Raw genomic sequence first — 15,540 nt, forward strand, 5'->3', positions numbered from 1 at the left:
TGCACCGCATTTTCTGGGAAGAAGTCTAGGGAAAGACTTTCTTTATTTCACTTCGTTGTCCCTGCTCGCTGCTGTGAGATCTGTTGGTTGTATACTCTCTCTGCCGGTCCCTCTTACATATCAATTCTCTTCTAATTTGTGTACATTGGCAGATGCTGATCGTAGTCCCACATGAGACTCGCTGGAGCTCCTGAGCATCTGAAGAAAGTCACAAGTCCTTCATCCGTTTTATATTGAAGACAGGCTGGCAATCAATTTTTCTAAATGCCTCCTCCTTCCGTTTGACGCTTGAGGTAGTCCGGCTCCAGGGAATTCTGACGCATGGTGATGCGCACCCGCTTACGCATTGGTTGACGCCTCGACACCTTACACTTTTGATTTGCCTCCTGGAACCTGCGGGTGGACGGTCTGACCCCTGACCTCCTGACGAATGAGAGCGCGTCACCTGAGACGAGACCGGCTGGGCAGCGTGGGCGATGGATCCCTATGTTGATTTCGAGAAAGGTCCCGAGATTACAGACGGCGGTAGCTTTCAGGCGTTGAAGGTGCTCGCTGGCGTAAACACGATCAACACCATCGTCAATGTGAAAGAGGTGAAAGATCTGGCTCTCTGAAAGTTGCTTTTGATGTATTCTCCATGGAGGCCGCCGAAATTTCATCCCATAATATACACATGTGAAAGGAACTTCACGGTACTGTTACAGTGAGGGCGATGGTATTGCCCTTCTGCACGCCGTCAACCTTGACTGTGCCGGAGTTGTCTTCGACGATAATCTTGCGAGCATCACCAGCCGGCAGCTCGAGAGTCCATTGCCACGAACCAGGGTAGCCTTTGTTACGCGCATCGATTCTGAACAGTACTTCGCTCGCTTCTCTCCCCGACTGCACGCAGCATGTCAGAGCAAATTCGGTGAAAGCACCGGCCATTGCCTCGTTGGTGATTCCGTCGTCCTCGATCAACGTGAATGTTATCGCTTCTACTGTGCGTTTACGGTCAGCAGCAGCCGGGAAGAGCTGAATGGTGCGCTTGAGGCGCGCGTCCTGATCGAACACAGTCGCACGTGCTCTTCCTGCAAGTATGAGAAGACCGTTTTCACGGATGAGGGTCGGACAGTAGCTCAAAGGCGCCGGAAGCGTTATGAGTCGAGCAGCTTGACCTCGCTTTTCTGGCTTGATCCATTGTTGGCCGTGCAGATCATACCACCAGCACTCGGTCAGGGGCGCGTCACCATCCGCGCCGTCAACCAGAAAAGGCAAGTTGAACACCACTTCACGAGCGCCAAAGTCGAGCGCTGGAGCAGCCAGGATTGTGTCGCCCAGAAGGAACTGCTCGTCTTGGCCAAGGCATGCACGGACATTAGAATGTTTCCACAACAACGGTCGGAGAACTGGCCACCCTTTCCGCTGGTACTCTGCGATGTAGAGAGAGTAGAGCATCGGCACGAGCTGGTACCGCAGTCGCAGCGCGTCGAGCAGCGCGTCCATCACATCCTTCTGGTCAGCGTACATGTAGAATGTCGTCGAGATTGCCTTCCAAGAGTGAAGCGTGAAGCGTGAATGCCAGACCGACTGCTGGCACCACCGCACGAGCAGCTCAGGACTGGGGCTGTGAGCGCCCGCAAAGCCGCCGATGTCGTGCCCGTACAGCCCTGCGCCGAAGCTGAGGCCAACGCTGAGCGTCATCTTTGTATTGTACTTGAGGCATTTCCATGTCGTGCTGTTGTCGCCACTCCAAGTGCCGTGCGCATATGCCTGGATGCCTGGCACTGCGGAGCGCGTGACGACGATTGGACGTGTGGACGGGTCGGTGCGAGCCATCTGCTCCCAAGAGGCTTTAGCCATGCCCATTGTCAGCGTCGCGCGCCCGACTGCGCCAACTTCGATCTCGCCGCCTCGCCAGCCCATCCGATCCTCCACCTGCTGAGCCAATTTCTCGCTGACCGACTTCGGCGTAGGCACGATAACACTGCTGGCAGCTTGCTCTGGAGCTGCCCACCCGTTGACTTCTCCAGCGATGCGTTGCGCATCGTCGATCAATGTCGAGAACTCATTGTTGTCGATCCAGAGGCCGGTGATGCCATTGGCAGCGACACCATGTCTGATCGCCTTCTGCCAGAAGTCCGAACCAGCTTTGGACGAAAAATCGACGTGCGAGCCCGCGGCTGTCTGTCCCATTGATGCACTCCAATGGTACGTTCTGGACGAATCGTTCAGCGTAACTGAACTGGTGCCTTTTCCGCCGGCGACAAGCGCGTCCTTGGCAGCTTTGACGAACGCACCAGCGAGTGCCGCCTCCTTGTACCATTTGTGACCTTCAAGCAACCATGGCTTTACGTTGATAATGAGGTGACATTGTAGCTGTTTTTCCAGCTTGTTGCCCAGTCCAGGCGGGTCGGGATACTTTGTCTTGTTCCAAAGAAAGTACATCCTCTCTCCGCTCTGTTCGTCGAGGCAGTATCCAGAGCTGAGATGCATCCCGTCGACTGGGAAGCCATACTGACGCGTCTCGATCACATAATCCCCCACGGCTTCCTGCGCGTTGTCCAGCTCTGCAAGGGTCATGGAGCTTGCAAGGTAGCCGAAGGAGGCAAGGCGCGGGAGCGTTGGCGATGCTTGCCAATTCGGCGTCACATTCCGCGGAAGGCGGGGTGCGTCGCTTGCGAACTGATGGGAGGCCGTAACGTGCGGCGTCACAAGTGCTGCTAGTTGAGAGACAATGTCTCGAAGGCGCGGCTTCGGAGCCGGTGACGCTCTTGCTTGAACATCACTTTGAGAATCGAAGCTACTGGCACCTAGCAGGACGTAGTAGTCTAGCGCGCCTTGCTCGATGCTAAAACTGCGCGAGTCGCCGGTACTAAAATCGTGCTCAGCGCCAAAGTCTGCGACGGAAGGGGCGAGCGAGTTGTAGTACATGCCGAGCCAGAAGTTGGTGGAGGAGTTGTACAGCAAATAGAAAGGGCAAAGCTGGAATGTCCACAAGTCATGCGCTGTTTCACGAATGAAAAGCTGGCGCAACGCAAACGCACCTTGTACAGAGGATCCGTCTCCTCGACATCGTACGCGAGCGAATCGCGTGCATCGAGGATGTACCGCTTGCCCGTCTTGAGCATAGGGCCTTTTGTCTCGCCAAGCCCGTAGAGGAACTCGGTCGTATCATCGTGCGGCTGGAGGTGGTTGTCGTTGGCGCTGCGATGATGTTCCGAAAGCGGCTTGTACCCCTCGCGCTCGACGTAATGAAACACTCGCCCTGATCGCTGGTCATACATGTAGGCTGTCTTGAAGTCGCATAGGAAGGGTGAGACGGAGGAGGGCCAAGCCCAGGTCAAGCGAACCACATTGGCGAAATTCACGGTGATCTGGATACCTTCTGGCGAGAGAAGGTTGACGATCTTTGCGTCCGGAACGTGCTGCAGTACGAGGCAGTGTATAAGCGATCGCCTTTAGTTTTGGCATGGCGACCTCGCAACCTACCTCTGCTGTCCATTCGCAACCACAACTTCCCTCTACCGTCTCCCACGCGACGCCATCTCTTCCAGTGGGATGCCGATGCCGATCATCCAGCTTGACTTGCAGCGCTTCGGGAGCCAGCTTGTGCACGACGCGTACAAGGCGGTCCGAGATGGGATGGACATGCAGTCGGTTGCCACTGGCATTGACCAGCGTGAGAATCGGTTCACCAACATCTGCGTTTATCGATGGAGCCTGGGTGCCTTTCGGTCGCAAGTTCTCGACGCGCCAGTCGCTCGGATTAACGAGGCGCATGGCTACTGTGTGGAAAGACTGCAAATTAGCTGCTGCGTCAGCGACCTCGTATAAATGCAGACGTGGGCATACATCGTCCTCACAATGACCTGCAGAGTCGATGTGTGCACGCCATCCTCTCTTATAAGACGGCGATTGGTCTTCTTTCCGAAGGCCCTCTTGTTGGGTCTCCAAGCTGTGTCCCCCACGGGGTGCTGGGCAAGCAGCTGAGTGGCCATGTGCTTCTCTTTCACTCTCGTGAGAAACGCGTCGGAAAAGGTGGAGACTCGGATATTCGGTGACGGTCCGAGCCGGTCCGAAGTTGCCGACACACATGTGGTTATGTAATCGATGTCCATTGACCCTTCCAAGTTGCAGTTGAGTGAGCTTCCAACGGCACCATCGCACCGACCTTGATGCCTTCTATCTATGCAGTTCTTTGTCCAGAGCCCAGACGACCGTTGAGCTGCTTTGGTGCGACCATTAGGTCTTATCAGAGGCTCGTGTAACCGCTGCCGACGGGCTGTGCAGCGCACTAGTCTTTCTTTTGCTTCGCCGCGCCAGCCTTTGTGGGCAAGAGAGGGAAGGAGCTTGTGCCGCTCTCATTGGGCCTGGCCGTCTAAAGTGCTAGCAAGACAAGATTGAATTACCGCTCGCAAAGTCTCAACCTTCTCGCTCTGGCTTTCTCAGAATGGCAGGGCCTCTTGTCTCCCCTTTAAATACTCTTGAAAAGCTACTACCTTTACATTTTCCCTTTCCTTCCACCTTCATTCCTCACCTCTCATCTGCGCACCCTTCCTCGCCTGGCTCTAACGAAGCTCATCAGCTCTGGTAGCTGCACTCCCTCCCTCCCACCCTCACGATAATCCTTCCGTCCACCCTTGCTTTACGTACGGTGAACAGCCACACACCGTCGCTGTCTGATACAACGACCTGTTCCTTCCATCTCGCTATTGCCAAGTTCAACGACGGTCAACAACTCGCACAGCTCAACTAAGTACGACACAATAGCTAAGCGCTAGACGCCCAGCAAAAAGCAAGTTACTACGGCTTCTCAAGCCCCTCGGCAGCGCACCTTCTGGTCAAGGTTATATTACCGATCCCGAACCTCCCCCCTCGCTCCTATCCTTAACGGCCTTCACGAGTCATCATGGCCTTCTTCTATTCTTCCGCATCCAAGTCGACCCTCCTCGCCCTCCTGATCACATACCTTCTGCTCTTGCTCGCCTCCGCCCCCTTCGTCTCCACCGCACCGATCTCCCCTTCCGGTTCCAAGAATGTCAACATCAACAATGGCAATGTCATGAACGGATTCCGTTCGGGTCCTGCGCAGTACAGCACGGCGCAAACGGGTGGGGAAAGTGTCAAGGACTTAAACGGGAACGATTCACTAGTCAGCAAGAAGAAGCGCGATCAGGCCCAAGATGCAGCAGGCGACGCGATCGCACAGGCATCTCCTGCTCCGCAGGCTGCAACCAATAACGGCGCTATGCTCTCTGGCACACCCGCTCAGAACGCAGCCGCGTACAGCATCGGCGTCCCCGCTGCTCCGGCATCGACACCTGTTGCATCATCTTCCACGGCACCGCTGGCAGCGCCCGTACCAGCCCAGCACGCAGAAGCAGCCCCCGCTTCTGACGTCTGGGGGAATTCGAGCGGTGCAATGGGCGGGGCCAACGGGCAGATGCTGAGCGGTACGGCGACACAGAACAACGCTGCATACAATGAAGGCGTCGCAGCTATTACTGCACCATCTAAGACGAGGTAGCGGCAGCATCAATTTTCTGTCTCGTCTGTTGCCAGCAGCACCAAGCTAGGGGAGTACGCCGCGCTTGTTCAGCTCGAGGAAGCTCCTGTCAAAGCCCACCAAGTGCTCCTATGTAGCGTGGAAGAATGACATTTCTGATGCTCGATGAAAAAGCGTCCCCATAGCGAGCGCAATCCTCCTTCGTCCCGCAGACAAGGAGGCTGAATGCGTGTATATACCTCAGGATGACGAGAAATACATAAACAGATGGGAGCAAAACGGTCACACTTGGCGCGAGAGCATGGGCAATACAGTTGTGTGCATATACCAATCCTAATATACAGTATATCTGAATCGGATTAGTGACCCCTCCGGACCCCTGGGGTCAAGTGGATACGTAACCTTTCAACCCTTCGGGACTATCACCGAAGATCTCATGGAAGACATCCTCATCGTCAACACGCAAATCGCCAATATCCACCGCGCGCCGGGTCTGAGCTTTCTCCTCATCTGCAGCTGAAGTACCTAACGCAGCGAGCGCCGCATCGATTCGCTTTTTGCGCTCCGTCTTCCATATCTCCGCGAACGACGCGCACAGATTCTTCAGACCCCACAGGTAGCCGCTGTCCGGCCCTTCGTGTAGACGCGGCGGGAAGCGCACGACCGGACGGGCAAAATACTCGTCGGGATCGATCAGCTCTTTCGGCGCCTCCTCGTTTGGATTGCGAAAGTCTGATCCGGTGGTCGAATGTGCAAAATCGATGATACGGATCTTCATCTCGCCTTTCCTCCTACGCGCTTTCTTCGACCCGTCCATCAGCGGTGATGCTGTTCCGCTGCCAGCCTTGCTCGACTCGGACGAGACGGAGAGCAAGGATGGCGGCACGAGCTTGCCTCCGGATTGCGCGTCAACCGGCAGCATCGCCGGGCTGGCGGAGGCACTGTCGATCGTCGAGAGAGGAACACCCGCTATGCCGTGCTTGATACGCTGCTCGAAATCCTGCATCAGCTTGACTTGGATCTCGTGCGCGCCATCGTAAATAAAGAGCAGGCTGCTTGCATAAAAGCGATACCCTTTAAGGCCGTGGACAATTCGTGCAAGCTGACGGAGCTGTTGCACGATCGACGGGAAGTGGTGCAACATCAGTACTTCCCCATTGTCGAAGAAGCGGCCCAAAGCGCGTGGGAAGTCCGCAGGCGCAACTTGCCGACCATAGTACTTGTCTTGGAAAATGTACGATTCCGTTGTGCAATCAAACACTTGCATGCCGCAGATACGCACACCGTGGGTGCGACTGGTGGTCTTGTCGCACTTCAACGTCTGGCTGTGCTTCTTTGCTTCCGTGGCATCCAGGCCATACTGGCGCGTGCCCATTTTCAGGTCCAGCACGCAAGGCGAACGCAGCCTTCCAGTCAGATCCTCCATCAAGAGAAAATGGTCTTGCCTTGCCACATCGTCGTGCTCTTCGTGGTGCCTCGGCAGCAGCGGTGGCGATGCGATGTGCTCCTTAACTTCTGGTGGCGCTGTCGATGCTGATTCGACATCCTCCATCTCAAATACATTGGCCTCGGGAGAACGGGAGCGTTTCACCGCAGATTGGCTGTTGGACGGTACAGGCGTGGCTGAGCTAAGCGAAAGGTTCTGAAGCGGCAACGTGGCGTCGCTGTGCGCGCGTCGGGGTCGATGTGGTCCGCCTTCCGGCCACGGCTCGTGCTCGCCCGTCGCCGTGGGTGGTCTCGAGCCCCCGGGTGAGGTATCCATTGAGCCGGGAGCCCGTCGCTCCGAATTAGGCGTCCCTGTTCCGCCTGGTGTCGCTGCTGCACGCTCGCGCGATTCCGATTTGCCGCGCGTACCGTAGGAGCCAGCGGACGGGTGAATGCCGTCCGCATGGCTTCGTTTGGACACGCGGCGCCCACGCTTGGTGGGGTCCTTGCTGAAGACCTCCCGGAGCACTTGCTCCTGCAATCGCCGATTGACGGCCGTGCTACCGCGTCCAAAGACGTGAACCGGGTAGCCGCCTGCAGGTGGCGTGCTACCGGACTGGACGCCCCCATCGATCGGCGTGAAGGAGCCCGGCATCCCCCGAGACACATAGTCGGCGCCACCGGGAGAGAAGGAGGTCAAAGGTGAGGCACCGGGTGTCATTGGGCTGGAGGATAGTGGGGGCGTGTTGATCCCTGCCGTGCCTAGCGCCGGCGAATCCAGTATGGCAGGCGACCATGCCCGATCTACAGCCGGAGCCATTAGCGGAGGTTGCTCGGAAGTCGCACGCTCGAAAGATCGGTTCTGCGCTTGCTGTTGCTGCAGTCTCGATCGACTCGAGTCGTGGCTGTGCGTCTGGTGGAGAGACACAGTGCGCTGATTGCCCTGGCGGAAGCTGCATCCGCTTCTTCGGAGGACCCATTCGGGCATTATGTGCCTGTTCAGCTCGACGGCCACTTCTGGGACCTCTTCGTCATTGTCCTGCTGCCCTTGGAAAATCTTGCGTTTCCCCTGCTGCGGCTGCGACGACGGCTGCTGCAGTGGCGAGAACCCGCTCTTGACACCAGCAGTGGCAGCAGCGGCACGGGAGGGGTCGCCTTCGGATCCGCGCCAGCCCTTCTCCTTCGCAGCGGGATCCACATGTCTAAACGTGACGTTGAGCACGCCGAGGTATTGCGGGATGAATTGCAACAGCTTGGGATGGTCCCTCTCGACCGCCTCGTAGAACTGGTTCTCGCGGCTGACGAGCGGCTTGCAGACAGCGCGCTTCGAGAAGCGGAAGATGGAGCTGTGCCCGCCGACCTGGTTGTTGAACGGCTGCAGCTGGACCACGGCGGGCGCACGTGCGCTGTGCGCACTGTGTCGGTGCTCATGGGGAGAGGGAGGGTGCGAGGCGGATGGCGAAGGAATGACGATTGATCCGCGAAGCTGCCCCCCCTCACTCGGCTCCACGCCCGCTGCAAGTTGGCGCTGTCGCGAGCGAGGCCGAGCGCGTATCCTCCTATCCATGTCAAAGCCCTCGAAGTCCGGGCTAAAGGACGGGCTCGCATACTCGCCTGCATTTCCCTCTTCTCCGACCCCCCAGTCATTCTGGTCGTCCTCGCTCTCGGTCTCCTCGAATTCCGTCGCGGACCACTGCTCCTCCGAATCGGTGGCATCCCCCTGAGACGGCACGAAGCTCCGACCATGAGGCTGGATGCCCACAATGCCGCCTTTTGATGTGACAGTTGAGAGAAGCGTCTCAACGGTTCGGCTCTCGACCTCGAGCGGACGACTCTGCTCTGAAAGACTAGGCTCCATCGTCGGCTCCTTGGCATGCTGCGAAGACGCATTGAACACGTCTGCAGACGGGCTGCGCAGCGCCGGATTCAGGTGGCCAGGTGCGCTGGGCTCATGAGCAGCAGCAGTGCTGGTGGCATCCGCGCGTCTTTCGCTGCTGATAATTGATGATGGAACAGCAGGAGGCCACATGGACGAAGAACGAGCCGCCGAGGAGGACGAAGGGGCTGCAGCAGACTCAGCTGCTTCTGATGTTGCAGCCATCGCTGTTGCCCGTGGCGACCGGCTACTCGCCACGGCACTGGCAGCTGCAGCTGCTTCTTTTCCCAGTTTTGACGATGCTAGCTGAGGGATGACCCCGGCTGAGCCAGTTTCCTTGAAGAGTTGCAGGCTGACCGAAGCTTTCCGCCCAGAGCTCAACATGGCGGGAGGAAGGCTGAAGTCTCCGCCATCTTTTGCCATCTTGGCCAATGCTTTACTCTCTTGTTGCTGTTGCAATGCTGCTGACGAGCCATTGACATCCAGCACCCCACTCCTGCGCGGTGTCATACGTGTGCTAGGACTGCGCTCCTCCTTGGATGAGCCGCCTGCGAGCCTGCCGCTGCTCTGTGCGGAAGACTTGACCGCCATCCCCGTCCGCCCGCCTGACTCGCTGCTGAGCGGGTCTACAGATGTCAGCCGCTTGTGTGGACTCCACTCGAGTGAAGCGTACTCGAGACCGGCAGGGACAGGCCCGCTCGTCTGATGCCTGGACGCCCGGGCCGAGCCCCCTTGCCCAAGCGCGCCGCTCTTGCCCTGCTCTTTTCCATCTCTAGAAGGTGCAGCTCTCGAGGCATTAAAGCTCTGCAACGTCGTTTGCAAAGGCGCTGACATCGGCCAGCCTTGTCCCTTCTCGTGCCCCTTTGGGTCCCCAGCGAAAGACTCGACAGCATCCTCCAAATCCGACACATCGTCGTTCCTTGCAGTAACTGGCGCGGCCATGCCACTTCCGCTGGAAAAAGTCGAACCACTACTGCCGACAATGGCCGTCACCGGCGATGAGGCCTTAGAAGATTTGGCTGTGGGTGAAAAAACGTTTTGTCCGAGCGCTGGATAGTTAGGCGGCAGGCTGATATGCAATCCGCCGCCGCCACCACCGGGAGAGAGCCCAGCAGGCGATGATAGGCCGCAAGAATCAGGCTGGCCTGGAGACCTGCCATTCGGCGATGAGATCGCCGCTGCTGGACGCGAGCGTGGGGTTTCAGCTTCCGCTCTCTTGGGCGGCGAGCAAGCCGGCAGCGACGCTTGTATCCTCATCGAAGCCTGTTCCCGACGAGGGGATGGACCAGCATCGCCATCAACGCCGCTGCCTATTGATGCAAGGGCGGTGGCCTCGGCGTTCTTAGCCTGGCTCAGCCCCATCTCGGCAAGTTTGTAAGACGCCTGGTTGTATGCAGCATCCGCTGAGGATGCATCGGATGAAAAGGCGCTTCCGTGAGTCGCTGCTGATGTAATGGACTGGTGCTGCTGTCTTTGTGGAGGCGATGGCGACGATGACGGAGACGATGAGGTTTGCGCGGACCGGTCATGTCGGTGCTCGAGGTTGGATTGAGGGGGGAACGACTGAGGCTGCTCCATTCACCGCTGAGGTCCTCAATGCAGATGGCTGCAGAGCTTGATGTGTCAGCTCATCCCAGATATGCGCACGCAGGCGCGACATCTGTAAAGATGCGCATACTCACTTTGCCTTCTCACTGTCTGCACCTTATTGTGAATTGCTAGATTGGTGAGCAACCTTGAAAGAGGTCCCTATATACTGTCCGACGGAAGGGCAGCGAGACGAGACGCGTTCTATTGGCGTTTGAGGGCCTCGGCTGCGAGCGCAATGCTTCCACGCGTTTTATAGACACACGATCACTGGCCTGTTGGGACGAATATGCTGCTTGCGATAGTCCAGACAGCGAGCTGTGGATGTGGTGGTAGCTATGGGAGTCAAGCATACATGGTTGAAGATAGTGGATCGCAATCAGGTATGTCTTCACTTTCAGTGGGCTGCTCGTCTTTGATGGTTGCCCGGGGCACTGCAGCAGTTCTCGGGGCGATATCCCGCCGCGCGCACGTGTTCGAACTCGGCGGGTTCGCAACGTGGTGGAGCACGCGCTCTCACCGTTACTCACCATCATCTTCACCGCGAAATGCACGACATGAACAGGCCAACAATCACCATACTACATTGTGTATGTGATAGAATTAGGGTACATTGCAGTCAAACGGTCTCCAGCAACAAAGCAGCTGCAAGCCAAACTCTTCGCCCTTTTAGGTCCAAGATCTCTCGTGGGCGATGGCTAATGCTAGCGGACGAACGATCGAGCAAATCGTCCAAACAATGCGACACCTCCCGTCTCTGGTTGTCCATGTCAGCTTTCAGCTTTCAAGGTCAATAGGCCCTGCTAAGGATGGCATGCGTGATGCAGCGTCCACTTTGATCATTTCTTGCGGTGATGGTAGCGACTCTGGCTGACTTGTCGATGGACGTCGTGGTGTCGGCTTCACTTGCTGCTGCAGCAACAACAGCAGCAGCTGTTGCTGCAATGGATACGCGCCTTGCCGCGCACCAGATCCTCGTCGAGACGCATCGATGCGCAAGCTCACATCTTGGCTGCTCTTCCTGACCCATCTGAAGCTTCCAGTGCAGTCACTGCCACTGGAACTCCGCAGTGCTTCTGAGTGCTGTGAGCTCGTCCTTCCTGCTTCTGATCTCCGTCGCGATTGTATTCCACTGCTTCCATGGTGAAGCGCCTCCAAGCTGGGAGAAGGCGGACGGCAGCACCTACTATGAGTGGACTTGCAGCGGTAAACGCGAAGATCTCCAGGCACAAGAGGAGGCGACGCGTTGCGGCGTTCGCGGTTCGCTATGCAGCCGCTTGAGGGCGATGGTGACGGCGAGGTCGCGTGGATCAACCGCCTTGAGCTCGCGAGCAGCTCGCTCGAGGGACCCGCGACGATCCTTTGTCGCTTCAGTGCTCCGTCTTGCCTGCAAAATTGAGAGGTGGGTCTTGCGCCTTCGCCGCTGCTATTGCTGCTTCTGTTGTTGCTGCCCACACCCAGTCGATGCAGGGCTGCTCGAGAGCTGATGTTCCATGGCGATGATGCTGCTTCCGGCGTGCTTGGAGGCGGAGGCAGAGGTGTGTACGGCTGGGAAGCGGCAAATGTCGATGCTCCGCGTTCAGAATCGCAAGCTTCCAGCGACATGTTTTTGACTTGACAGCTGCTCGAGCGGTAGGATCGTCCTAGGCAGACTTACGCGGCGAGCAAAGGTCTTGGGAGCATGACCGGGCAGTAGGGAATTTTTCGATTGGTTGGCGATAGCCATCCTTGCCATACATGGATTGCGCATTCGATCCATCATATACATGTCGCCACGACAAGCTTCAGCCCCTGTCGACAGTGGGCGAAAGGGATGCTGCGATGGTGGAGTACACCATTGCTTGTATCTCTAATGTTCAGGCTTCACGCGAGGCCGAGCTGAGAGCTCTGTTAGATTACTTTAGCTGCTTGCTCCTTTCTTATCGGAACATGGTATGAGGAGTCACGAGAAGCCTGGGCGCCTGAGCCCGCGTCGGTGTGAGTGGTCTCAAAGAGACGAGCCAATTGAAGGCACCAACGCGAGCCCACAAAGGGATGACGTCCGTCCATTGATTCTCCCTCATTGTGAGTATTAGTCCATCGGCTCCACAAAGGGGATGCTGGCACGCTCCTCCCCCTTTCCATTTCTGATCCTGACCCGGGGGACTACAAGCCTCAGATGCGTTCGTGGGTTTGTGGCAAAAAGCAACACACGAACCCGCGACGAAGTCGGTCGCTTGGGTCAACGTTCTCTGGCGCACCCGGTCCGGTAAACATTCGACAGGTCCGACAGCTCCCATTATATTCGAACATACGTTAACACATATGGCTTGCGCCTTGTCCATTGTAATTACAGCACAAGGGCCAGTGCGCTGTGCGACAGTGTGAGTATCTATGCATATGTAACAATGGACTCTTCGCGGAAGAACGGAAGAACTGTCAGGCGAGCAAGGGCAGATATCGCGTCCAAGTGTCACCGTGGGGTATGCACACTGCGTGAAGCAAGCGATCGGGCCTCGAAGGTGCTCATCAGTTGTATATACAGTATGTAGGAGGGCTGAGGCATTTGTTAAATTTACGGACCGCTTTTCAGTAAGTTGAGCCTTTGATCAGTGAGTCTGGGCGACCGCCCTACGAAGGCGCAAGTGTGCAAGGTGTGCCGAGCGCTGTTCGGGACTGCTCGTCCCCCCCACCGTGAGTTCTCTGAATCTTTTGTGCATGCGAAATACATCTTCTCCATCCTTTGCCACTTTGGCCTCATTCAGAGAGCAGTCATCGCGGCGCTTGCCCGTGCGATAGGGTACGGTGCAGCTCACACGAGCCAGCCGATGCACTCGACGTCCGCACACGGAGGAACTTGAAGCGTCACCTTGCTCTCCTCCTTGGCGTCGCTACCGGCAGCGGCGGTTGCGGGCGCGGCGAGCTGGGGCCACTGCACGACGAAGCGGTCGACGAGCGGGCGCAGGAGCTTGCCGGTCAGTGAGAGGTGGCGGACGCGCGCGAACGACTCGACGTAGATCAGCCGTGGAGATGGGAGTGCGAAAATCTTGTTTGCACGCAGCGAGGGGTTTGCGTTGCAAGTAGGCGCAGAGAGAGGAGGGGAATGAAGAGTGGTCAGTGTCAGCGATTTGTTTGGTACGATGTGCAAAGCCCCCATTCGCATTAAATTGCGACTCACTCGCAAGACGTAGACGGCAAGCACCACAGGCACGCACGTCCCAGGCCCGTTGAGCAATATCACGTCCGCCAGCATTCTTCCCCTCCGCCCGCGTCCACTTTGTCCTGTCTTTGCTCCTGCCCCTGGTAGCGGTGGCGACGGGCCAAACAGCAGCGGTTGCAGCGCGACGACCCAGAGGCAGACGAGCAGCGAGCGCAGCAGCGTGAGCGGCGTCGTGAGCACGGATTGGTGCACATCGCGAGCGCGCGGGAGCACAATGATGCGAGCGTTCTCCTCTTCCTTTACTACATCTTCTGCTGCTGGGGCGGCGGCGGAATCAGAGTCCGGTTGCGATTGAGTCTGCACAGCTGCGCGCATGCCGCGTTCGTGTTCGCGGGCTTTGTGTGCGCTGAAGCGGTCCCCTGAGGAGACGAGGTACGTCCGCGACGCGTAGCGCTGCGGAGGCAGAGCAGAGAGGAGCTGCAGCATCTCGGTCGTGTGGCCTCCTGCGAGGGCAGAGACAGACGTGGAGGTACAGACGTACGCATGCAGCGGGAGAGCGGCGTGTGTGCGGGCGGGAGGAGGGGACAGGGGACGAAAGCAAGCCGGCGTCAGTCGCTGCTTGCCCCATTCTCGGAGTGAGCAACACTCCGAGACAACCCCTAGGCACGAAGGAAGGACTGACCGGACCCGAGGAGAAGGGCTAAGCTGCACGTCTCATCCGCCTGCGCACTGGCGTGAGCAGCGCGTCCGCGCGGCCTGTGTATCCCACCTGCACCAGCGCTGCTGCTGCTGGTGCGGCCCGCTCTCCTTGGCAGGATGAACCATATGCGCGCAGCGACACAGAGGGCCAGCGCCAGCGCGACCTGCGCGAGCAGGATGACGAGTTGATGCGCGGCGGCGGCACGCTGTGCCGCGTCATGCAGCAGCGAGTGCCGGAAGCGCAGGATTGCGTCCTCTGGGATGAGCAACATGGGCCGTCACTGGTGCATTTGCTGCTGCTGCTGGGGAGCAAGGCAGGCGTGTGCATCTGGCATGTGAACCCGATCGAATGTACAGACAAGAGAAGGATATATGCATGAGCGACCGCCAGCGCTGGTGCGTCGTTTCTAAAGTGACCAGAACCCTTGAATTGGCCGCGTGCACGGGCGCACCTCTTTCCGCGCAAAGCGCAGACTTTGCACCTTTTTCGTTTGCCTTGATCTCGCTAACCCCTGTGCTCAAGGGCGCAAGTGTCCCGCATGTCCGACTTCACTCGACCTCGTCGCGGACGCTCGCGCCATTGAGCTCTGCGCGCGAGCAGGCCATGTACACCTTACACAGCCAGCAGATATACGTGCGCAGACAGCTGGGACGCGACGTGGTGTGCCGAGAGAGCGAGAGGATCTGTCGGGACGCGGGACCCGGACTTTCCGAGGAGCGAGAATAGCGCGTTGTGAAGGACCGAAATGATCACGTGACTATGCATTCCGCCCTGTCACGCCACGGGCCCCACCATCGGCACATCCAACCAACCTCTCCTCCCCACCCCATTCATCACTCGTGCACGACTATGCTCTATGCACATGTACAGTGCTCCGACTTGTATGAATCTAGCCAGTAACCCTCACTTTGTGCGTTGGCTCTGCACCTCTTCCCATTCATTCACGGTAAGCGCGGTCGCAACAATAAAGAAGAAGATGATTGCGGCGATCGGCAGCGGTGATCGAGGGGTTGTCGTCGAGAGCAGACTTTGTCTTGCTTCTCAGCCGCTGTGCCGTGTCGTAGAGAATGGCACTGGCTCGCAGCGATTCATGTCGCACTCACTCTGTGCTGCGCAGCTGGATGAATAGAGAGGGAGAGCAAGCAGGCAGGCAGGAAGTATTGTTAAAAAATCAAAATGGTCGAGTGTCACGCATGCACAGCAGGCCAGTGACTGCCTGTACTGTTCCAAAGTAGTGATGATGATGCGGATGGCCGCTGCTGGCCCGTGGGGCTGTGAGAACGGTCGATCTCGCGCTTTCCTCAAACAGTCGGCTGCATCACCTC

The 15,540-nt window shown here is 57.8% G+C and overlaps 5 protein-coding genes across 5 annotated transcripts; 1 reads left to right on the forward strand and 4 right to left on the reverse strand.

Moving 5' to 3' along the window:
• Positions 1-348: 348 nt before the first annotated feature.
• Positions 349-3,873, reverse strand: K437DRAFT_51723 (glycoside hydrolase family 31 protein). The gene is made up of 3 exons (XM_013389316.1): positions 3,472-3,873; positions 3,027-3,407; positions 349-2,964 (listed from the first exon to the last, which is right to left on the reverse strand). The coding sequence occupies exons 1-3, from the start codon at positions 3,760-3,762 to the stop codon at positions 688-690; spliced, it is 2,949 nt and encodes a 982-aa protein (XP_013244770.1). The 5' UTR covers positions 3,763-3,873; the 3' UTR covers positions 349-687.
• Positions 3,874-4,891: 1,018 nt separating this feature from the next.
• On the forward strand, positions 4,892-5,509 carry K437DRAFT_267101 (uncharacterized protein; the record flags this gene model as incomplete). The annotated part of the gene is made up of 1 exon (XM_013389317.1): positions 4,892-5,509. The coding sequence occupies one exon, from the start codon at positions 4,892-4,894 to the stop codon at positions 5,507-5,509; it is 618 nt and encodes a 205-aa protein (XP_013244771.1).
• A 282-nt stretch (positions 5,510-5,791) lies between these two features.
• On the reverse strand, positions 5,792-10,717 carry K437DRAFT_272934 (uncharacterized protein). The gene is made up of 2 exons (XM_013389318.1): positions 10,472-10,717; positions 5,792-10,395 (listed from the first exon to the last, which is right to left on the reverse strand). Exon 2 carries the CDS (start codon positions 10,365-10,367, stop codon positions 5,874-5,876), a length of 4,494 nt encoding a protein of 1,497 aa, XP_013244772.1. The 5' UTR covers positions 10,368-10,395; positions 10,472-10,717; the 3' UTR covers positions 5,792-5,873.
• Positions 10,718-11,153: 436 nt separating this feature from the next.
• On the reverse strand, positions 11,154-11,981 carry K437DRAFT_267103 (uncharacterized protein; the record flags this gene model as incomplete). Its single annotated transcript, XM_013389319.1, has 1 exon — positions 11,154-11,981. The coding sequence occupies one exon, from the start codon at positions 11,979-11,981 to the stop codon at positions 11,154-11,156; it is 828 nt and encodes a 275-aa protein (XP_013244773.1).
• A 1,074-nt stretch (positions 11,982-13,055) lies between these two features.
• K437DRAFT_254854 (glycosyltransferase family 1 protein) lies at positions 13,056-14,792 on the reverse strand. Its single transcript, XM_013389320.1, has 3 exons — positions 14,198-14,792; positions 13,534-14,018; positions 13,056-13,401 (listed from the first exon to the last, which is right to left on the reverse strand). The coding sequence occupies exons 1-3, from the start codon at positions 14,484-14,486 to the stop codon at positions 13,168-13,170; spliced, it is 1,008 nt and encodes a 335-aa protein (XP_013244774.1). The 5' UTR covers positions 14,487-14,792; the 3' UTR covers positions 13,056-13,167.
• Positions 14,793-15,540: the final 748 nt, after the last annotated feature.

Source organism: Tilletiaria anomala (assembly GCF_000711695.1).
Source record: "Tilletiaria anomala UBC 951 chromosome Unknown K437scaffold_16, whole genome shotgun sequence".
NCBI lineage: Eukaryota > Fungi > Basidiomycota > Exobasidiomycetes > Georgefischeriales > Tilletiariaceae > Tilletiaria > Tilletiaria anomala.

Excerpts from the sequence above, each read along its gene's own strand:
- K437DRAFT_51723 (XM_013389316.1), bottom strand. The coding sequence starts at position 3,762 with ATGCGCCTCGTTAATCCGAGCGACTGGCGCGTCGAGAACTTGCGACCG. Across the intron at positions 3,408-3,471 it reads GTTGCGAATGGACAGCAGAG|CACGTTCCGGACGCAAAGAT; the intron begins GTAGGTTGCGAG and ends CTCGTACTGCAG. Across the intron at positions 2,965-3,026 it reads AGACGGATCCTCTGTACAAG|CTTTGCCCTTTCTATTTGCT; the intron begins GTGCGTTTGCGT and ends TGGACATTCCAG.
- K437DRAFT_254854 (XM_013389320.1), bottom strand. The coding sequence starts at position 14,486 with ATGTTGCTCATCCCAGAGGACGCAATCCTGCGCTTCCGGCACTCGCTG. Across the intron at positions 14,019-14,197 it reads AGCCCTTCTCCTCGGGTCCG|GAGGCCACACGACCGAGATG; the intron begins GTCAGTCCTTCC and ends CTGCCCTCGCAG. Across the intron at positions 13,402-13,533 it reads TTGCCGTCTACGTCTTGCGA|ATTTTCGCACTCCCATCTCC; the intron begins GTGAGTCGCAAT and ends CGTGCAAACAAG.
- K437DRAFT_272934 (XM_013389318.1), bottom strand. The coding sequence starts at position 10,367 with ATGGAGCAGCCTCAGTCGTTCCCCCCTCAATCCAACCTCGAGCACCGA.